The sequence below is a fragment of the Pelodiscus sinensis genome, chromosome 22 (assembly GCF_052426305.1).
Source record: "Pelodiscus sinensis isolate ZL-2025 chromosome 22, ASM5242630v1, whole genome shotgun sequence".
Lineage (NCBI taxonomy): Eukaryota > Metazoa > Chordata > Testudines > Trionychidae > Pelodiscus > Pelodiscus sinensis.
The window spans coordinates 27,471,805-27,490,384 of NC_143073.1; the positions used below are offsets into that span (position 1 = coordinate 27,471,805).

General features: G+C 68.5%; 1 protein-coding gene across 5 annotated transcripts in view; it reads right to left on the reverse strand.

Annotated features, from left to right (window-relative positions):
• Nucleotides 1-15,821: 15,821 nt before the first annotated feature.
• Nucleotides 15,822-18,580, reverse strand: part of LOC102459912 (cell adhesion molecule CEACAM8-like) — a 46,411-nt gene continuing 43,652 nt past the window's right edge. For 3 of the 5 annotated variants that reach the window (XM_089772664.1, XM_089772663.1, XM_089772659.1), the window contains 4 exons: nt 18,314-18,424; nt 17,885-17,976; nt 17,683-17,724; nt 15,822-15,996 (listed from right to left, as the gene is read on the reverse strand). In XM_089772664.1, the coding sequence (XP_089628790.1) occupies nt 15,859-15,996; nt 17,683-17,724; nt 17,885-17,976; nt 18,314-18,424 (383 nt within the window). In that variant the 3' untranslated portion in view covers nt 15,822-15,858. Of the gene's footprint in view, nt 15,997-17,194; nt 17,390-17,682; nt 17,725-17,884; nt 17,977-18,313; nt 18,425-18,580 lie in introns of those variants that run through there. The other 2 variants (XM_089772661.1, XM_089772662.1) reach the window with 2 other exon arrangements.

Sequence of the window (18,580 nt, forward strand, 5' to 3'; positions counted from 1 at the left end):
GGTGGAGCCGCGGGGGGGGGGGGACACCGGGACAGGCCAGCGCCAGGACACACCGATACCGGGGGGGGACACCGGGATGGGTCAGTGCCAGGACGCACCGATACCGGGGGGGGACACCGGGACGGGTCAGCGCCGGGACACACCGATACCAGGGGGGGACACCGGGACGGGCCAGCGCCGGGACACACCGATACCGGGGGGGGACACCGGGACGGGTCAGCGCCAGGACACACTGATACGGGGCATGGGACACCGGGACGGGCCAGCGCCAGGACACACCGATACCAGGGGAGACACACCGGGATGGGTCAGCGCCAGGACACACCGATACTGGCGGGGGGGACACTGGGACAGGCCAGCGCCGGGACACACTGATACGGGGGGTGGGACACCAGGACGGGTCAGCGCCAGGACACACCGATACCGGCGGGGGGGACACCGGGACGGGCCAGCGCCGGGACACACCGATACCGGGAGGGGGGACACCGGGACGGGCCAGCGCCGGGACACACTGATACCGGGGACGACGACACCGGGACGGGTCAGCGCCGGGACACACCGATACCGGGGGGGGGGGACACCGGGACGGGCCAGCGCCGGGACACACCGATACCGGGGGGGGACACCGGGACGGGCCAGCGCCGGGACACACCGATACCGGGGGGGGACACCGGGACGGGCCAGCGCCGGGACACACCGATACCGGGGGGGGACACCGGGACGGGCCATCGCCGGGACACACCGATACCGGGGGGGGACACCGGGACGGGCCAGCGCCGGGACACACCGATACCGGGGGGGGACACCGGGACGGGCCAGCACTGGGACACAGCGATACCGGGGGGGGACACCGGGACAGGTCAGCGCCAGGACACACCGATACCGGGGGGGGGACACCGGGACGGGCCAGCGCCGGGACACACCGATACCGGGGGGGGACACCAGGACGGGCCAGCGCCGGGACACACCAATATCTGGGGGGGACACCGGGACGGGCCAGTGCCGGGACACACCGATACCGGTGGGGGACACAGGGACGGGCCAGCGCCGGGACACACCGATACCGGGGGGGGGGACACCGGTACGGGCCAGCACCGGGACACACCGATACCAGGGGTGGGACACCGGGACGGGCCAGCACCGGGACACACCGATACCGGAGGGGGGACACTGGGACGGGCCAGAGCCGGGACACACCGATACCGGGGGGGGACACCGGGAGAGGTCAGTGCTGGGACACACCTATACCGGGGGGGGGGGACACCGGGACGGGCCAGAGCCGGGACACACCGATACTGGGGGGGGGGGGACACCGGGACGGGCCAGCGCCGGGATACACCGATACCAGGGGGGGAACACCGGGACGGGTCAGCGCTGGGACACACCGATACCGGGGGGGGACACCGGGATGGGCCAGCGCCGGGACACACCGATACCGGGGGGGGACACCGGGATGGGCCAGCGCCGGGACGCACCAATACTGGGTGGGGGACACCGGGACGGGCCAGCGCCGGGACACACCGATACCGGGGGGGGGGACACCGGGACAGGCCAGCGCCGACACCGATACTCCAGGGTGCAGCCAAGTGTCACATGGGGCGGGGGAAGGGCTGCTCAGCTGGAGACATGTTCCCTGTAGTGATGCCGAGGGGCAGGGCAGGGGGAACCCCCCCCCCCCCCCGAGAGTGAGTCACCACCGCGCCCAGGGGCCTGGGCTGCCAGGGGGAGCCGCTCAGCCCCGTCCTCACTGGGGCAGGCTGGGGCTAACCCTCACCCCTGTCACCAGGGGGGGAGTCCCGGGTCTGCCCCCCCCAGCCAGGGGGCTCCCAGCGCGGCACAGACTGGGCAGCACAGGGGCAGGAGCAGCCCAGCCTGGGGAGAGAGGCCCGGAGCCAGGGCCTGCCCCCCCCCCCCCGACACGCACACACGCACTCCATGCAGCCGGTGCCCTTTGTCCTCTCTGCTGGGAACAGGTGTGGCCTGCTCACCCCCCTCCCCCGCTCAGGTTACGGAAGTGTCAGCAACTCTCAGCATGTTGGGGCAGCGCCCAGGGAAACCGAGGCACGGGCAGGGTGACTGGAGGGCAAGGAGAATAAAGTCCCTCACTCTGCACTTCGTCGCCCCCTGGCCATGACTCAGTTTCCCCTCTTGCTGAGCCTGAGCCCTGCTGCAGTGCAGGTTCATCGGCCCAGCCAGGGTGCTGGGGGGCAACGAGCTCTCTGATCGTCTCTGCCCGGATCAGATTTTTCCCACCCATGTGAGGAATAATTGTCAGGTGCACCGAGTCCCATGGGGACGTGCACCACCCGGGGAAACACACACCCTGCTGTGGGCCCTGCTCACTGGTAGGTGGCACCTGAGTCTCCCTGGGCATTGCCCGAGTGCCTGGCTGACAAGGCACATGCTGGGGGCGCCAGGCTGGCCTGGCCCAGCTCCCCGGCCCCTCGGAGGCACCGGCTGGTTGGCAGAGGCTGCCTGGAGCTGCTGTCTGTGTCGGGGCCTAAGCTCAGCTGGTCCAGCTGGGGAGCTCTGGGGGGTGGGGTGGGGGGACCCCAGGGCCTGGCCCAGCAGGGGCCCTGCCCGAGGGCCTGGTGACAGCCCAGGAAAGCCCCTGGGAAGCCCAGCCAGACCCGCTCACTGCCCCGGCCCCCCCGCGAGGGCAGCTGCCTGGCAGGCCTGGGGGCGCCGCCTCCCCGAGGTGCCGCCACATTTCCCCTGCCAAGGCTTGAGGGGGGACATGAGAGCGGTTTCCAGGTATCTGAAAGGGTGTCATAAGAAGAAGGGAGCAAACTTGTCCTTCCTGGCCTCTGGGGACAGGACAAGCAGCAATGGGCTTAAACTGCAGCCAGGGAGGTTTAGGTTGGACATTAGGGAAAAGTTCCTGCCTGTCAGGGGGGTCAAACCCTGGGATAAGTTGCCCAGGGAGGCTGTGGAATCCCCGTCTCTGGGGATGTTCAGGAGCAGGTTGGATAAATGTCTCTCAGGGCTGGTCTAGTCGGTGCTGGGTCCTGCCATGGGGGCCTGTCCCACGCTGGCCCTGCCGGGGACCCAGGGGATCGGGCGCTGGGCAGCCCCCCCCAGCCACATCCGTCCCCGGCACGCACACACGCTGGACTCGCTGGCTCTCGAGGTCCCTGCCAGGCCTAGTGCTCTATGGGTGTAAGAGCCAGGGGCTGGGGGAGCAGCCGCACAGACCCGTCCTGTGCTGGGGATGGGGGTGAGGAAGGAGCCGGGACTCCTGGGTCCTCCCCCAGCCCCGGGGCTGGGGGGGGGGGGCGGAGGGCCTGGTGGTTAGAGGGGGGGGGATCCTCCTCATGGAGCTTCACTAGGGACTCTCCAAATGAACCAGATCCCTGGAAATCCAGCTCCTCCCCCCCCCCCCCCCCCGCCCAACCATCCAGACAGGAAGAAAAACCCGTTTGTGCCGCAGGTTTGTTTAGCGCCGATGCAGGAAAGTGACAAAGGAAACGGAGAGAAACCTCCCCCCTCCCCCCCAACCGCCCCAGGGTGCAGCCCCCCCCCATTCCCTGTGAGGTCCGAGTCACTGGCCAGGCCCTGTCCCCTCACCAGGGGGGGCACCAGGGGCCCAGGCCCGGGGAAGTGGCCTCAGTCAGGCAGGGCAGGAATCCCCCTTCTTGCCCCCCAAACACTCCCCTCCCGGCACGGGGCGGGGGGTTCACACACCTCGCCCTGAGGGGCCGGACAGACGGACCCAGACAGGCAGGCCTGGCCGCTGCAGGGGGGGGGGGGGCCTTCCCGGTGTGAATCCCACAGGGAGGGGCTGACCCCCCCCAGCTCTTGCAGGGGCCCGGACGCCTGGGTCCCCCACGACCCCCGGGGACTCCTGCCCACCCCTGGGGCGCAGGCTGCTGGGGAGCGTGTCTGGGTGGGTGCAGCGCCTGGACCCCTGGGCCCCCCCAGTGCGGGAGCAGGCCGGGGACGGACGCGGCTGGGGGGGGCTGCCCAGCGCCCGGACCCCTGGGCCCCCCCAGTGCGGGAGCAGGCCGGGGACGGACGCGGCTGGGGGGGGCTGCCCAGCGCCCGGACCCCTGGGCCCCCCCAGTGCGGGAGCAGGCCGGGGACGGACGTGGCTGGGGGGGGGCTGCCCAGCGCCCGGTCCCCTGGGTCCCCGGCAGGGCCAGCGTGGAACAGGCGTCACCGGGGGACTCTGCCCCGCGAACGGCCTTGGGCGGCTTCCTCATCGCGGGGACCTGCCCCGCCCGGCTGTGAGGGGGAGGGGCAGGCGGCGCCAGGGGAGCCACGAACCCGGAGATTGGGGGGGGCAGGTTTGGCTCCTCCATGCTGCCACGGGGGCCCCTCCCCCTCCCCCAGCCCCAGGCATGAGCTGGTGCCCACAGGCCAGCGTGGGGGGGAGACGCAGGGAGATTTATGGGGGGAGGGGAAGGGGAAGTGGGGGGCTGGATGGGGGAGGGTGGATGGGGGAGGGGAAGGGCCAACCTATGTGGTAAGGGGAGGGGAAGGGGAAGTGGAGGCTGGATGGGGGAGGAGAGGGGTGGATGGGGGAAGGGCCGGCCTATGTGATAAGGGAGGGGAAGCAGAAGTGGGGTACTGGATGCGGGGGGCTGGATGGGGGAGGGAAAGGGGGGGGCTGTGTGATAACAGCGGGGGAGGGGGAATGGGGGTGTGTCTCAGGCTGGGGGGGCTGACGGGAAAGGGGGCTGCATGAGGCTGGGAGGTTCTGTGGGGCCTGCAGGGTATGGGGGGGCAGGCAGGGAGGGTATAATCCAGCTCCTGCCCCCCCCCCCCGGTGCCCCCAGCAGATTCCCCCTCCCTTCCCCCTTTCCTGGAGGTGCCAGGGCAGCCACAGCTGGAGGCCAGGAAGGCAGGTTCCCGAAAATCATCCCAATTCATGGCACATCCACCCAACCCCCCCGGGCCCGTCCTGGCTGGGACGATGTCCCCTGAACCACCACCCCCCCCCCCCCCCGCCACCATGCACATCATGGCCTCTTTAACATGCATGGGGTGCCCCAGCACTGACATGACACTGCTGGGGGAAGCTCACAGCTCCAGGCTTTGGGTACACGCACACACGCACGCACACACCCCCCCCCCCCCCCCCCCGCAGGCCAGTTCTTGCCACACCAGCAACTGCAGCTTTTCCTGTAACGTCCTCAGGGCGCTGACGGGAGGCCGGGTAGATGGGCCCTTGGTCCCCACCCGCCAGCCCGGCCCGGCCAGCGCCACCCCAGGGGTGACAGGCCCCCCCCACTCAGCCACACTGCCTTGGAAGCCGGCCAGGGCAGTGAGGGAGCCCAGGGCTGGGGGCTGGGGGCAGGTGTCATGTGCATCCCCAGGGAGAACCACGCCATCCCGTGGGGCAACCCATTCTCGGGGATCCCCCTCCAGTGCAGCGACCCTCTTGGGGGGCCCATTCCCACCTGGGGGGGCTGCCCCTCTGCCTCCGACACGGCGCCTCTCAGGGCCTCCAGCCGCCTGCTTCTGCTGTGAGCCCCTCGGGGGGGCCCCTCCCTCTGGACCCCGGGTCCCCACTCCCAAGGGCCTAGCCCAGCCTGTTCCCCAGCCCAGAGCGACCCCTGGCCAGCCCCACAGGAGGGTTATGGGGCTTTGAACCCAGCAACGGATCCCTCAGGTCTGTCGGCCTGGCCCCCCCCCAGCCCAGCATCTCAGGCTCTGCCCCCCCATCCCATCTGACCCACGTCTGCCAGCCCAGCCCCCAGTGCCCCCAGCAACAGCCCCCCCCCCCCCGCCAGTGTCTCTGCAGGTAACAGCAGCAAGATGTGACTGCGCCAGCCAGTAGAACGGGGGGTTATTGCTGCTCATGACAGCCCGGCCCGGGTTCCATTGGCCACCGGAGTGAGGGGCCGGCAGCCTCAGACCCCTGGGGCAGGGGACACAGGCCCCGATCCCCCAGTGCCCGATTAATCCCTTCTCTGCACGTTTGCCCAGCCAAGACTGGCCCTTCTCCAACCCCCGACACCCCTCCCCCCAGGCAGCCCCCCGCGGCCTGTGTCTGAACCCCTTCTCAGGGGTGTGTCTGGACCCCGCGGCCTGGGTCTGAACCCCTTCTCAGGGGTGTGTCTGGACCCCACGGCCTGGGTCTGGACCCCTTCTCAGGGGTGAGGCTGGACCCCACGGCCTGTGTCTGGACCCCTTCTCAGGGGTGTGTCTGGACCCCACGGCCTGTGTCTGGACCCCTTCTCAGGGGTGTGTCTGGACCCCACGGCCTGTGTCTGAACCCCTTCTCAGGGGTGTGTCTGAACCCCTTCTCAGGGGTGTGTCTGGACCCCGCGGCCTGGGTCTGGACCCCTTCTCAGGGGTGTGTCTGGACCCCGCGGCCTGGGTCTGAACCCCTTCTCAGGGGTGTGTCTGGACCCCGCGGCCTGGGTCTGAACCCCTTCTCAGGGGTGTGTCTGGACCCCACGGCCTGTGTCTGGACCCCTTCTCAGGGGTGTGTCTGGACCCCGCGGCCTGTGTCTGAACCCCTTCTCAGGGGTGAGTCTGGACCCCACGGCCTGGGTCTGAACCCCTTCTCAGGGGTGAGTCTGGACCCCGCGGCCTGGGTCTGGACCCCTTCTCAGGGGTGTGTCTGGACCCCACGGCCTGTGTCTGGACCCCTTCTCAGGGGTGAGTCTGGACCCCGCGGCCTGTGTCTGAACCCCTTCTCAGGGGTGTGTCTGGACCCCACGGCCTGGGTCTGGACCCCTTCTCAGGGGTGTGTCTGGACCCCGCGGCCTGGGTCTGAACCCCTTCTCAGGGGTGTGTCTGGACCCCGCGGCCTGGGTCTGAACCCCTTCTCAGGGGTGTGTCTGGACCCCACGGCCTGTGTCTGGACCCCTTCTCAGGGGTGTGTCTGGACCCCGCGGCCTGGGTCTGAACCCCTTCTCAGGGGTGTGTCTGGACCCCGCGGCCTGGGTCTGAACCCCTTCTCAGGGGTGTGTCTGGACCCCACGGCCTGGGTCTGAACCCCTTCTCAGGGGTGTGTCTGGACCCCACGGCCTGGGTCTGAACCCCTTCTCAGGGGTGAGTCTGGACCCCGCGGCCTGGGTCTGAACCCCTTCTCAGGGGTGTGTCTGGACCCCGCGGCCTGGGTCTGAACCCCTTCTCAGGGGTGTGTCTGGACCCCGCGGCCTGTGTCTGAACCCCTTCTCAGGGGTGTGTCTGGACCCCACGGCCTGTGTCTGGACCCCTTCTCAGGGGTGTGTCTGGACCCCACGGCCTGTGTCTGGACCCCTTCTCAGGGGTGTGTCTGGACCCCACGGCCTGGGTCTGAACCCCTTCTCAGGGGTGTGTCTGGACCCCGCGGCCTGTGTCTGAACCCCTTCTCAGGGGTGTGTCTGGACCCCACGGCCTGTGTCTGAACCCCTTCTCAGGGGTGTGTCTGGACCCCGCGGCCTGTGTCTGAACCCCTTCTCAGGGGTGTGTCTGGACCCCGCGGCCAGGGTCTGAACCCCTTCTCAGGGGTGTGTCTGGACCCCGCGGCCTGTGTCTGGACCCCTTCTCAGGGGTGTGTCTGGACCCCGCGGCCTGTGTCTGAACCCCTTCTCAGGGGTGTGTCTGGACCCCGCGGCCTGGGTCTGGACCCCTTCTCAGGGGTGTGTCTGGACCCCGCGGCCTGGGTCTGAACCCCTTCTCAGGGGTGTGTCTGGACCCCACGGCCTGTGTCTGAACCCCTTCTCAGGGGTGTGTCTGGACCCCGCGGCCTGGGTCTGGACCCCTTCTCAGGGGTGTGTCTGGACCCCACGGCCTGGGTCTGAACCCCTTCTCAGGGGTGTGTCTGGACCCCGCGGCCTGTGTCTGAACCCCTTCTCAGGGGTGTGTCTGGACCCCACGGCCTGGGTCTGAACCCCTTCTCAGGAGTGTGTCTGGACCCCACGGCCTGGGTCTGATCCCCTTCTCAGGGGTGTGTCTGGACCCCACGGCCTGTGTCTGAACCCCTTCTCAGGGGTGTGTCTGGACCCCCGCGGCCTGGGTCTGAACCCCTTCTCAGGGGTGTGTCTGGACCCCGCGGCCTGTGTCTGAACCCCTTCTCAGGGGTGTGTCTGGACCCCGCGGCCTGGGTCTGAACCCCTTCTCAGGGGTGTGTCTGGACCCCGCGGCCTGTGTCTGAACCCCTTCTCAGGGGTGTGTCTGGACCCCACGGCCTGGGTCTGAACCCCTTCTCAGGGGTGTGTCTGGACCCCACGGCCTGTGTCTGGACCCCTTCTCAGGGGTGTGTCTGGACCCCGCGGCCTGGGTCTGAACCCCTTCTCAGGGGTGTGTCTGGACCCCGCGGCCTGTGTCTGAACCCCTTCTCAGGGGTGTGTCTGGACCCCACGGCCTGGGTCTGAACCCCTTCTCAGGGGTGTGTCTGGACCCCACGGCCTGTGTCTGGACCCCTTCTCAGGGGTGTGTCTGGACCCCGCGGCCTGTGTCTGAACCCCTTCTCAGGGGTGTGTCTGGACCCCGCGGCCTGTGTCTGGACCCCTTCTCAGGGGTGTGTCTGGACCCCACGGCCTGGGTCTGAACCCCTTCTCAGGGGTGTGTCTGGACCCCGCGGCCTGTGTCTGGACCCCTTCTCAGGGGTGTGTCTGGACCCCACGGCCTGTGTCTGAACCCCTTCTCAGGGGTGTGTCTGGACCCCGCGGCCTGTGTCTGAACCCCTTCTCAGGGGTGTGTCTGGACCCCGCGGCCTGTGTCTGAACCCCTTCTCAGGGGTGTGTCTAGACCCCACGGCCTGGGTCTGAACCCCTTCTCAGGGGTGTGTCTGGACCCCGCGGCCTGTGTCTGAACCCCTTCTCAGGGGTGTGTCTGGACCCCACGGCCTGGGTCTGAACCCCTTCTCAGGGGTGTGTCTGGACCCCGCGGCCTGGGTCTGAACCCCTTCTCAGGGGTGTGTCTGGACCCCACGGCCTGGGTCTGGACCCCTCCTCAGGGGTGTGTCTGGACCCCACGGCCTGGGTCTGAACCCCTTCTCAGGGGTGAGTCTGGACCCCGCGGCCTGGGTCTGAACCCCTTCTCAGGGGTGTGTCTGGACCCCACGGCCTGGGTCTGAACCCCTTCTCAGGGGTGTGTCTGGACCCCGCGGCCTGGGTCTGAACCCCTTCTCAGGGGTGTGTCTGGACCCCACGGCCTGGGTCTGAACCCCTTCTCAGGGGTGTGTCTGGACCCCACGGCCTGGGTCTGAACCCCTTCTCAGGGGTGTGTCTGGACCCCGCGGCCTGTGTCTGGACCCCTTCTCAGGGGTGTGTCTGGACCCCACGGCCTGGGTCTGAACCCCTTCTCAGGGGTGTGTCTGGACCCCACGGCCTGGGTCTGGACCCCTTCTCAGGGGTGTGTCTGGACCCCACGGCCTGGGTCTGAACCCCTTCTCAGGGGTGTGTCTGGACCCCGCGGCCTGTGTCTGAACCCCTTCTCAGGGGTGTGTCTGGACCCCGCGGCCTGGGTCTGAACCCCTTCTCAGGGGTGTGTCTGGACCCCGCGGCCTGTGTCTGGACCCCTTCTCAGGGGTGTGTCTGGACCCCGCGGCCTGTGTCTGGACCCCTTCTCAGGGGTGTGTCTGGACCCCGCGGCCTGGGTCTGAACCCCTTCTCAGGGGTGTGTCTGGACCCCGCGGCCTGGGTCTGAACCCCTTCTCAGGGGTGTGTCTGGACCCCACGGCCTGGGTCTGAACCCCTTCTCAGGGGTGTGTCTGGACCCCACGGCCTGGGTCTGAACCCCTTCTCAGGGGTGTGTCTGGACCCCGCGGCCTGTGTCTGAACCCCTTCTCAGGGGTGTGTCTGGACCCCGCGGCCTGGGTCTGAACCCCTTCTCAGGGGTGTGTCTGGACCCCGCGGCCTGGGTCTGAACCCCTTCTCAGGGGTGTGTCTGGACCCCGCGGCCTGTGTCTGGACCCCTTCTCAGGGGTGTGTCTGGACCCCGCGGCCTGTGTCTGGACCCCTTCTCAGGGGTGTGTCTGGACCCCGCGGCCTGGGTCTGAACCCCTTCTCAGGGGTGTGTCTGGACCCCGCGGCCTGTGTCTGGACCCCTTCTCAGGGGTGTGTCTGGACCCTGCGGCCTGTGTCTGGACCCCTTCTCAGGGGTGTGTCTGGACCCCGCAGCCTGGGTCTGGACCCCTTCTCAGGGGTGTGTCTGGACCCCACGGCCTGTGTCTGGACCCCTTCTCAGGAGTGTGTCTGAACCCCACGGCCTGTGTCTGGACCCCTTCTCAGGGGTGTGTCTGGACCCCACGGCCTGTGTCTGGACCCCTTCTCAGGGGTGTGTCTGGACCCCACGGCCTGGGTCTGAACCCCTTCTCAGGGGTGTGTCTGGACCCCACGGCCTGGGTCTGAACCCCTTCTCAGGGGTGTGTCTGGACCCCGCGGCCTGTGTCTGAACCCCTTCTCAGGGGTGTGTCTGGACCCCGCGGCCTGGGTCTGAACCCCTTCTCAGGGGTGTGTCTGGACCCCACGGCCTGGGTCTGGACCCCTTCTCAGGGGTGAGTCTGGACCCCACGGCCTGTGTCTGAACCCCTTCTCAGGGGTGTGTCTGGACCCCACGGCCTGTGTCTGAACCCCTTCTCAGGGGTGTGTCTGGACCCCACGGCCTGGGTCTGAACCCCTTCTCAGGGGTGTGTCTGGACCCCACGGCCTGGGTCTGAACCCCTTCTCAGGGGTGTGTCTGGACCCCACGGCCTGTGTCTGGACCCCTTCTCAGGGGTGTGTCTGGACCCTGCGGCCTGTGTCTGGACCCCTTCTCAGGGGTGTGTCTGGACCCCGCGGCCTGGGTCTGAACCCCTTCTCAGGGGTGTGTCTGGACCCCACGGCCTGTGTCTGGACCCCTTCTCAGGGGTGTGTCTGGACCCTGCGGCCTGGGTCTGAACCCCTTCTCAGGGGTGTGTCTGGACCCCACGGCCTGTGTCTGGACCCCTTCTCAGGGGTGTGTCTGGACCCCACGGCCTGGGTCTGAACCCCTTCTCAGGGGTGTGTCTGGACCCTGCGGCCTGTGTCTGGACCCCTTCTCAGGGGTGTGTCTGGACCCCGCGGCCTGTGTCTGGACCCCTTCTCAGGGGTGTGTCTGGACCCCACGGCCTGTGTCTGGACCCCTTCTCAGGGGTGTGTCTGGACCCTGCGGCCTGTGTCTGGACCCCTTCTCAGGGGTGTGTCTGGACCCCACGGCCTGGGTCTGAACCCCTTCTCAGGGGTGTGTCTGGACCCCACGGCCTGGGTCTGAACCCCTTCTCAGGGGTGAGTCTGGACCCCACGGCCTGTGTCTGGACCCCTTCTCAGGGGTGTGTCTGGACCCCGCGGCCTGTGTCTGGACCCCTTCTCAGGGGTGTGTCTGGACCCCACGGCCTGTGTCTGAACCCCTTCTCAGGGGTGTGTCTGGACCCTGCGGCCTGTGTCTGAACCCCTTCTCAGGGGTGTGTCTGGACCCCGCGGCCTGTGTCTGGACCCCTTCTCAGGGGTGTGTCTGGACCCCGCGGCCTGTGTCTGGACCCCTTCTCAGGGGTGTGTCTGGACCCCACAGCCTGGGTCTGAACCCCTTCTCAGGGGTGTGTCTGGACCCCGCGGCCTGTGTCTGAACCCCTTCTCAGGGGTGTGTCTGGACCCTGCGGCCTGTGTCTGAACCCCTTCTCAGGGGTGTGTCTGGACCCCGCGGCCTGTGTCTGGACCCCTTCTCAGGGGTGAGTCTGGACCCCACGGCCTGGGTCTGAACCCCTTCTCAGGGGTGTGTCTGGACCCCTTCTCAGGGGTGAGTCTGGACCCCTTCTCAGGGGTGTGTCTGGACCCCACGGCCTGGGTCTGAACCCCTTCTCAGGGGTGTGTCTGGACCCCACGGCCTGGGTCTGAACCCCTTCTCAGGGGTGTGTCTGGACCCCGCGGCCTGTGTCTGGACCCCTTCTCAGGGGTGTGTCTGGACCCCGCGGCCTGTGTCTGAACCCCTTCTCAGGGGTGTGTCTGGACCCCGCGGCCTGTGTCTGAACCCCTTCTCAGGGGTGTGTCTGGACCCCACGGCCTGTGTCTGGACCCCTTCTCAGGGGTGTGTCTGGACCCCGCGGCCTGTGTCTGAACCCCTTCTCAGGGGTGTGTCTGGACCCCGCGGCCTGGGTCTGAATCCCTTCTCAGGGGTGTGTCTGGACCCCGCGGCCTGTGTCTGGACCCCTTCTCAGGGGTGAGTCTGGACCCCACGGCCTGGGTCTGAACCCCTTCTCAGGGGTGTGTCTGGACCCCACGGCCTGGGTCTGAACCCCTTCTCAGGGGTGTGTCTGGACCCCGCGGCCTGTGTCTGGACCCCTTCTCAGGGGTGAGTCTGGACCCCACGGCCTGGGTCTGAACCCCTTCTCAGGGGTGTGTCTGGACCCCGCGGCCTGGGTCTGAACCCCTTCTCAGGGGTGTGTCTGGACCCCACGGCCTGGGTCTGAACCCCTTCTCAGGGGTGTGTCTGGACCCCACGGCCTGTGTCTGGACCCCTTCTCAGGGGTGTGTCTGGACCCCACGGCCTGGGTCTGGACCCCTTCTCAGGGGTGTGTCTGGACCCCGCGGCCTGTGTCTGGACCCCTTCTCAGGGGTGTGTCTGGACCCCGCGGCCTGTGTCTGGACCCCTTCTCAGGGGTGTGTCTGGACCCCACGGCCTGTGTCTGAACCCCTTCTCAGGGGTGTGTCTGGACCCCACGGCCTGTGTCTGGACCCCTTCTCAGGGGTGTGTCTGGACCCCGCGGCCTGTGTCTGAACCCCTTCTCAGGGGTGTGTCTGGACCCCGCGGCCTGGGTCTGAACCCCTTCTCAGGGGTGTGTCTGGACCCCACGGCCTGTGTCTGAACCCGTTCTCAGGGGTGTGTCTGGACCCCACGGCCTGGGTCTGGACCCCTTCTCAGGGGTGTGTCTGGACCCCGCGGCCTGGGTCTGAACCCCTTCTCAGGGGTGTGTCTGGACCCCACGGCCTGTGTCTGAACCCCTTCTCAGGGGTGTGTCTGGACCCCGCGGCCTGGGTCTGGACCCCTTCTCAGGGGTGAGTCTGGACCCCACGGCCTGGGTCTGAACCCCTTCTCAGGGGTGAGTCTGGACCCCGCGGCCTGTGTCTGAACCCCTTCTCAGGGGTGTGTCTGGACCCCACGGCCTGTGTCTGGACCCCTTCTCAGGGGTGTGTCTGGACCCCACGGCCTGTGTCTGGACCCCTTCTCAGGGGTGTGTCTGGACCCCGCGGCCTGTGTCTGAACCCCTTCTCAGGGGTGTGTCTGGACCCCACGGCCTGGGTCTGAACCCCTTCTCAGGGGTGTGTCTGGACCCTGCGGCCTGTGTCTGAACCCCTTCTCAGGGGTGTGTCTGGACCCCTTCTCAGGGGTGTGTCTGGACCCACGGCCTGTGTCTGAACCCCTTCTCAGGGGTGAGTCTGGACCCCTTCTCAGGGGTGTGTCTGGACCCCACGGCCTGTGTCTGAACCCCTTCTCAGGGGTGTGTCTGGACCCCACGGCCTGTGTCTGAACCCCTTCTCAGGGGTGTGTCTGGACCCCATGGCCTGTGTCTGGACCCCTTCTCAGGGGTGTGTCTGGACCCCACGGCTCCATCGACGGAGCCACGGTCAGTAGTTTACTGCACAGTCAATGAAGCGGGGATTTAAATAATCCCCCCTGCATTCAAATAAACATGGCTCCGCGCTGCGCCGACAATGAGCTGATCCGGCCCACTGGGCAGTCTAGACGCAGCACGGTGATAAGGGAAGCCTTTGCCGACCGCGCCTGTAAGCCCCCCCCCCCCCCCCCCCGCCGGGCAGTGCTTAGACACGGGCCAGCAGGGGTCACCCACAGCCCCACAGCGACCAGGGAAGGCCCAACAGACAGGGCCCAGGTCCACAAAAGTAGACAGCCCCCCCCCGAGTGTCCAGCCCCTCCGACTGTCCAGCCCCTCCCTGAGTATCCAGCCCCATCGACTGTACAGCCCCCCCAAGTATCCAGCCCCCCCGAGTGTCCAGCCCCCCCATCGACTGTACAGCCCCCCCCCGAGTGTCCAGCCCCCCCCCCACTATGTCACAGCTGCTCAGCTTGCACTAACACCCCCTGCAGAGACCCTCCTCTCCGCCTGGCCCTGCCAGTGTCCTGGCCTGTGGGTACGGAGCAGGGCCCCTGTGGGGGGACACGTGGTGCAATGCGGCTAGACGGGTTCCCGTGAGCTCTGTGTACTCTGCGTGGCTGCTAGTCCCTGTGGGTGGTTCCGCCCTGTGTGTGCACGGCGCTGAGTACAGGCGTGTCCCTCGCGTGCAACCAGCGAGCCGTGCAGGGTGTATCGTGCGGAGTCGCTGCCCTGGGGCGAGAGCCGGGTCACTGCTGGGCCGATTTTATTCCTGGCGTCTCCCGAGGCTCCGTGCCTGTGTCCAGGGCCGGCCAGGCGGAGGCGCCGCCCGTGTATATGGGTTAGGAGCCAGGGACTGCAGCCGGGGGGTGGGGATCCCGACTACAGAACATCCCCGCTGGGGACCAGGATCTCCTTCCACGTGAAAACCAGCAGGCGCCCAGGCCCCCGTGAGTGGGACCTGCTCCCGAGAACCGGGGAGGAAAGGGGGGGTCACCCCAGTAACATCCGGCACTGAGAACCCCTCTGCATGGAGCCCCCAAACCCCCAAAACTCCCCTCTTCCTCAGTCAGGCTGGGAGTGAGGGGCACCGGCAGGGGTGGGGCTAGGGGCTGTGGGGTGAGGTGTGGGGAGGGGGCACCGGCAGGGGTGGGGCTAGGGGCTGTGGGGTGAGGAGCGGGGGGGCGCACCAGCAGGGGTGGGGCTAGGGGCTATGGGGTGAGGTGTGGGGAGGGGGCACTGGCAGGGGTGGGGCTAGGGGCTGTGGGGTGAGGTGTGGGGAGGGGGCACCGGCAGGGGTGGGGCTAGGGGCTATGGGGTGAGGTGTGGGGAGGGGGCACTGGCAGGGGTGGGGCTAGGGGCTATGGGGTGAGGTGTGGGGAGGGGGCACCGGCAGGGGTGAGGCTAGGGGCTGTGGGGTGGGGAGCGGGGGGGGCACCGGCAGGGGTGAGGCTAGGGGCTGTGGGGTGGGGAGCAGGGGGGGGCCACCGGCAGGGGTGGGGCCAGAGGAGGTGGGGTGGGGAGCGGGGGGGGGGAGGACTCCCCCATGGGGCTCAGTCCTGAGCAAAACCGTCCCTCCTGGGGCTGTGGCTCCCCCTGGTGGCTGCCCAGCCACGTTCAGCCCCCGATCCCTTCCCGGCCTGGGGGTCCTGGCCCCAGGGAGCGCGGGGGCTCTCGGCGCTTGTGGGGGTGACGCAGTGGGGTGTTGTGCTCTGCTGTAGCCCTGTCTTCACTCTGCTTGCTGCATTGTGGGTGTGTGCCTCAGTTTCCCCGGGCACTGCAGCACTACCTGCAATGGGCGGGGGGGAGGCTGGGTGTGACTCACTGGGGAGGGAGGTTTGGGCTCCCAGGTCCGGAGGCCCAGCTGACAGCAGAGAGGGCCTGGGGCGGGGGAAGGATCAGTCTGGGAGGGGCTAGGAGGAGTGGGGAGGGGGAAGGGTCAGTCTGGGAGGGGCTAGGAGGAGTGGGGAGGGGGGGGAGGGGGAAAGGGGCAGGGTCCCCCCAGGGTCTCCCCCCCCCCGAGAGGCTGGGGGGGCAGGTCCGGGGACTCCCCCCACTCCGAGACAGTAGCCTTGGGGGCAGGCCCCTCCCCTCCCTGCCAGCCCCTCCTGCCTCTGCCACCCGCCCTGGGCCCACCCCAAGCCAGGGCTGGTTCCAGCAAGTGGAGACCAGGCAGGAAACTTCACTGGGCTGGGCCAGCAATGGGGGGGGGGGGGGGGGGGGCTGTGAAGGAGCGTGAGAACTCGTGGAGTCTCCCCGCAAAGGGGAAGTAGCTGCCGTGGGGAGGGAGGGAGGGTCCCCAGCCTCCTGCAGCCCCAGGTCACGTCTTTAAGTGCAATCCAGGATCCACCTCAAACCCAAACACCCTGGCCCCGCCCCCTTCCCCGAGGCCCCCCCCCACTCGCTTCTATGAGGGCGGGGGAGGGGCTCAGGCAGGGGGCGCAGCTGGATCCGGTTTGTGTCTCCCGCCGGCTCCGTCCGGTCAAACCCTGAAATAGCGGGAGGGGGGGGGGGGGGGTTAGATTGGAGCAGGCTCTTGGACGCTGAGGATGTCTGCCTCGGGGTGGGGGGTGCACTGGGATGGGGGGGGCGCTAGGGGGACCTGGCTCAGGGGGAGGGGGGTGCACTGGGATGGGAGTGCTGGGGGCCTGGCTCAGGGGGAGGGGGCGCACTGGGATGGGGGTGCTGGGGGGCCTGGCTCAGGGGAAGGGGGGGTGCACTGGGATGGGGGTGCTGGGGGGCCTGGCTCAGGGGGAGGGGGCGCACTGGGATGGGGGGTACTGGGGGGCCTGGCTCAGGGGAAGGGGGGTGCACTGGGATGGGGGTGCTGGGGGGCCTGGCTCCGGGGGAGGGGGTGCAGTGGGATGGGGGTGCTGAGGGGCCTGGCTCAGGGGAAGGGGGGGTGCACTGGGATGGGGGTGCTGGGGGGCCTGGCTCAGGGGGAGGGCTGGGTGGAGTCCAAACTGGACAAATTGGTGCAACTTTTGCTTAACAACTTTAGCTCCACCCCCCCTTTTATTTTGTTTAACAACACTGGTGGGGGGGGGTCCCACAAATTTGTTTAGCATTTCAGGGGGTTGCGGTATCACAAGGTTTGAGAACCCCTGGGCTCAGAGATTTCCAGTGTGGAAGGGGCTCTGGGCTGAGCCTGGGGCAGGAGTTTGGGGTGCAGGGGGCAGGCTCTGGGGGGTCTGGGTGCAGGGGGATGCAGGGCTAAGACTCAGTCTCGACCCCTCCACCCAGCCCCAGCACGCCCGGGCGTGACGAGACAGCCGGCTGTTTATTGCCCGGCGCCGGAGCAGGAGGCGCTGGAGTGAACAGGGCGATGGGGAACCTGGAAACTAAACTGGGGAGACGCTGCCCGGAGCCCGACTCCTGAACCCGCCCCGGCCGCCCCCGTGGGTCCAGCCCCCGCCTGTCACCCCCTCCCCCTCTTCTGGCTCGCCTCCACCCCCAAGCTGTGAGTTCAGCTCCCAGCCTCGGTCCCCGTCCCCCCCAATGGCCCCTGCAGTGGCTCCCCTTGGGGCAGGGTCTGTGAGCGGCAGAGCCAGGGGCCCGTGAGCCCCTCGGTGCCCAGCCCCCGCCCGGCTTCCCTCGGCGCCCGCCGGAAACCCAGGAAATCCCGGCCACTGAGCATCTCTGGGATTTTCTGGATGTTTCACTGGACAGAGGCCCCCAAACCGGACTGTCGGGTTGAATCCCGGACACCTGGAACCCTCCCCCCAGAGGAGGGGGGATTAGCGCAGCTCCCCCCCCCCCCCGCCTGGCCTGGGGACTAGGCCCCGGAGACGCCTTTCCCAGCATGCACTGGGGGGCCGGGGAAGAGGGTTGGGGGGGTCACTTCAGCTCCTCGTACACGTCCGGCTGTCGCGGCTGCAGCGTCTGGGGGCGACAGGGACGGGTCAGCCAGAGATGCCCCCGCAGAGAACCGGGGACCCCCCTGCACGGCCCAGCCCCCCACCTCTCCCCACGGGGGCTCTGCAGCCCCCCCCACTCAGTGCTGGCCCCCAGCCCATCCCGGCTGGTCCCTCAGGCTTCCGCTGCCCCCCCAGCTCTGGGGTGAGATAACCAGCCCCCTCCTCAGCCAGCGGGTTTGGGGGACAGCTCCCCCTCCCCCTCCCCCCACTGGGCCCGAACCCCTGGGGCGAGGATGCTGGGCCGGGGCAAGGGCTCACCTCGTACGTGGGGCCAGGATCAGGGGGGCTCCTGGGTGGGGCCTAGAGCGGAGGGAGGGAAGAGGGGTGTTAAAACCAGACTCCAGAAATGTCCCCCCCCGGCCCCAAGGGGATCTCGGCCGACTCAGAGGGACCCTGGGTTTGTGAGACCCCCAGGCAGGGGCCGCAGAGGAGGGGGCGGGGCTGAGCCCTTGTCACTCACCGCCCCCCCGGCACAGGCTGTCGGGGGCAGGTTCTCGTACACCAGGACGGGCGCCGCTTTCACCTGGGGGGGCTCGTTCCGGCAGCGAGAGTCTGGGAGGAGCATCAGAGATGCTGGGACCAGGATCCTGGCTCCCAGCCCCGCTCAGCTCTAACCACTAGCCCCCACCCCCCTCCCAGAGCTGGGGAGAGAACCCAGGAATCCTGCAAAAGCGGTGAGGATCCTGTGGCACCTTATAGACGAACCGAAGTGTTGGAGCAGAAGACCCACGAAAGCACAGAACTCCTCGCTGCTTTTGCTCCCCCTCTGATAGCCAGGAATCCTGGCTCCCAGCCCCGCCCAGCTCTAACCACTAGCCCTCACTCCCCTCCCAGAGCTGGGGAGAGAACCAGGCGTCCCGGCTCTCCGGGGGTGGGGGCTGTAACTCACAGAGGAAAGAGGCTGCGACTCCGGCCAGTGCCACCCCCGCCAGGGACCCGATGACGATCCCAGCGATGGCCCCGGCAGAGAGACCCGAATCGGCATCCGGGGGAGGGGAATCTGGGGAGAGACGGGGGAGGGGTGTTACAGCCACCGTCCCCCCCACCCTCCGCCCCACAGCGCCCCCTAGTGCCCATTGGGGCAGCCCTGCCTGCCAGAGAAGAGCGCCCCCTGCTGAGCCCCAGGTACCTGCAGCCCAGGGCCCCCTAGCGCTGC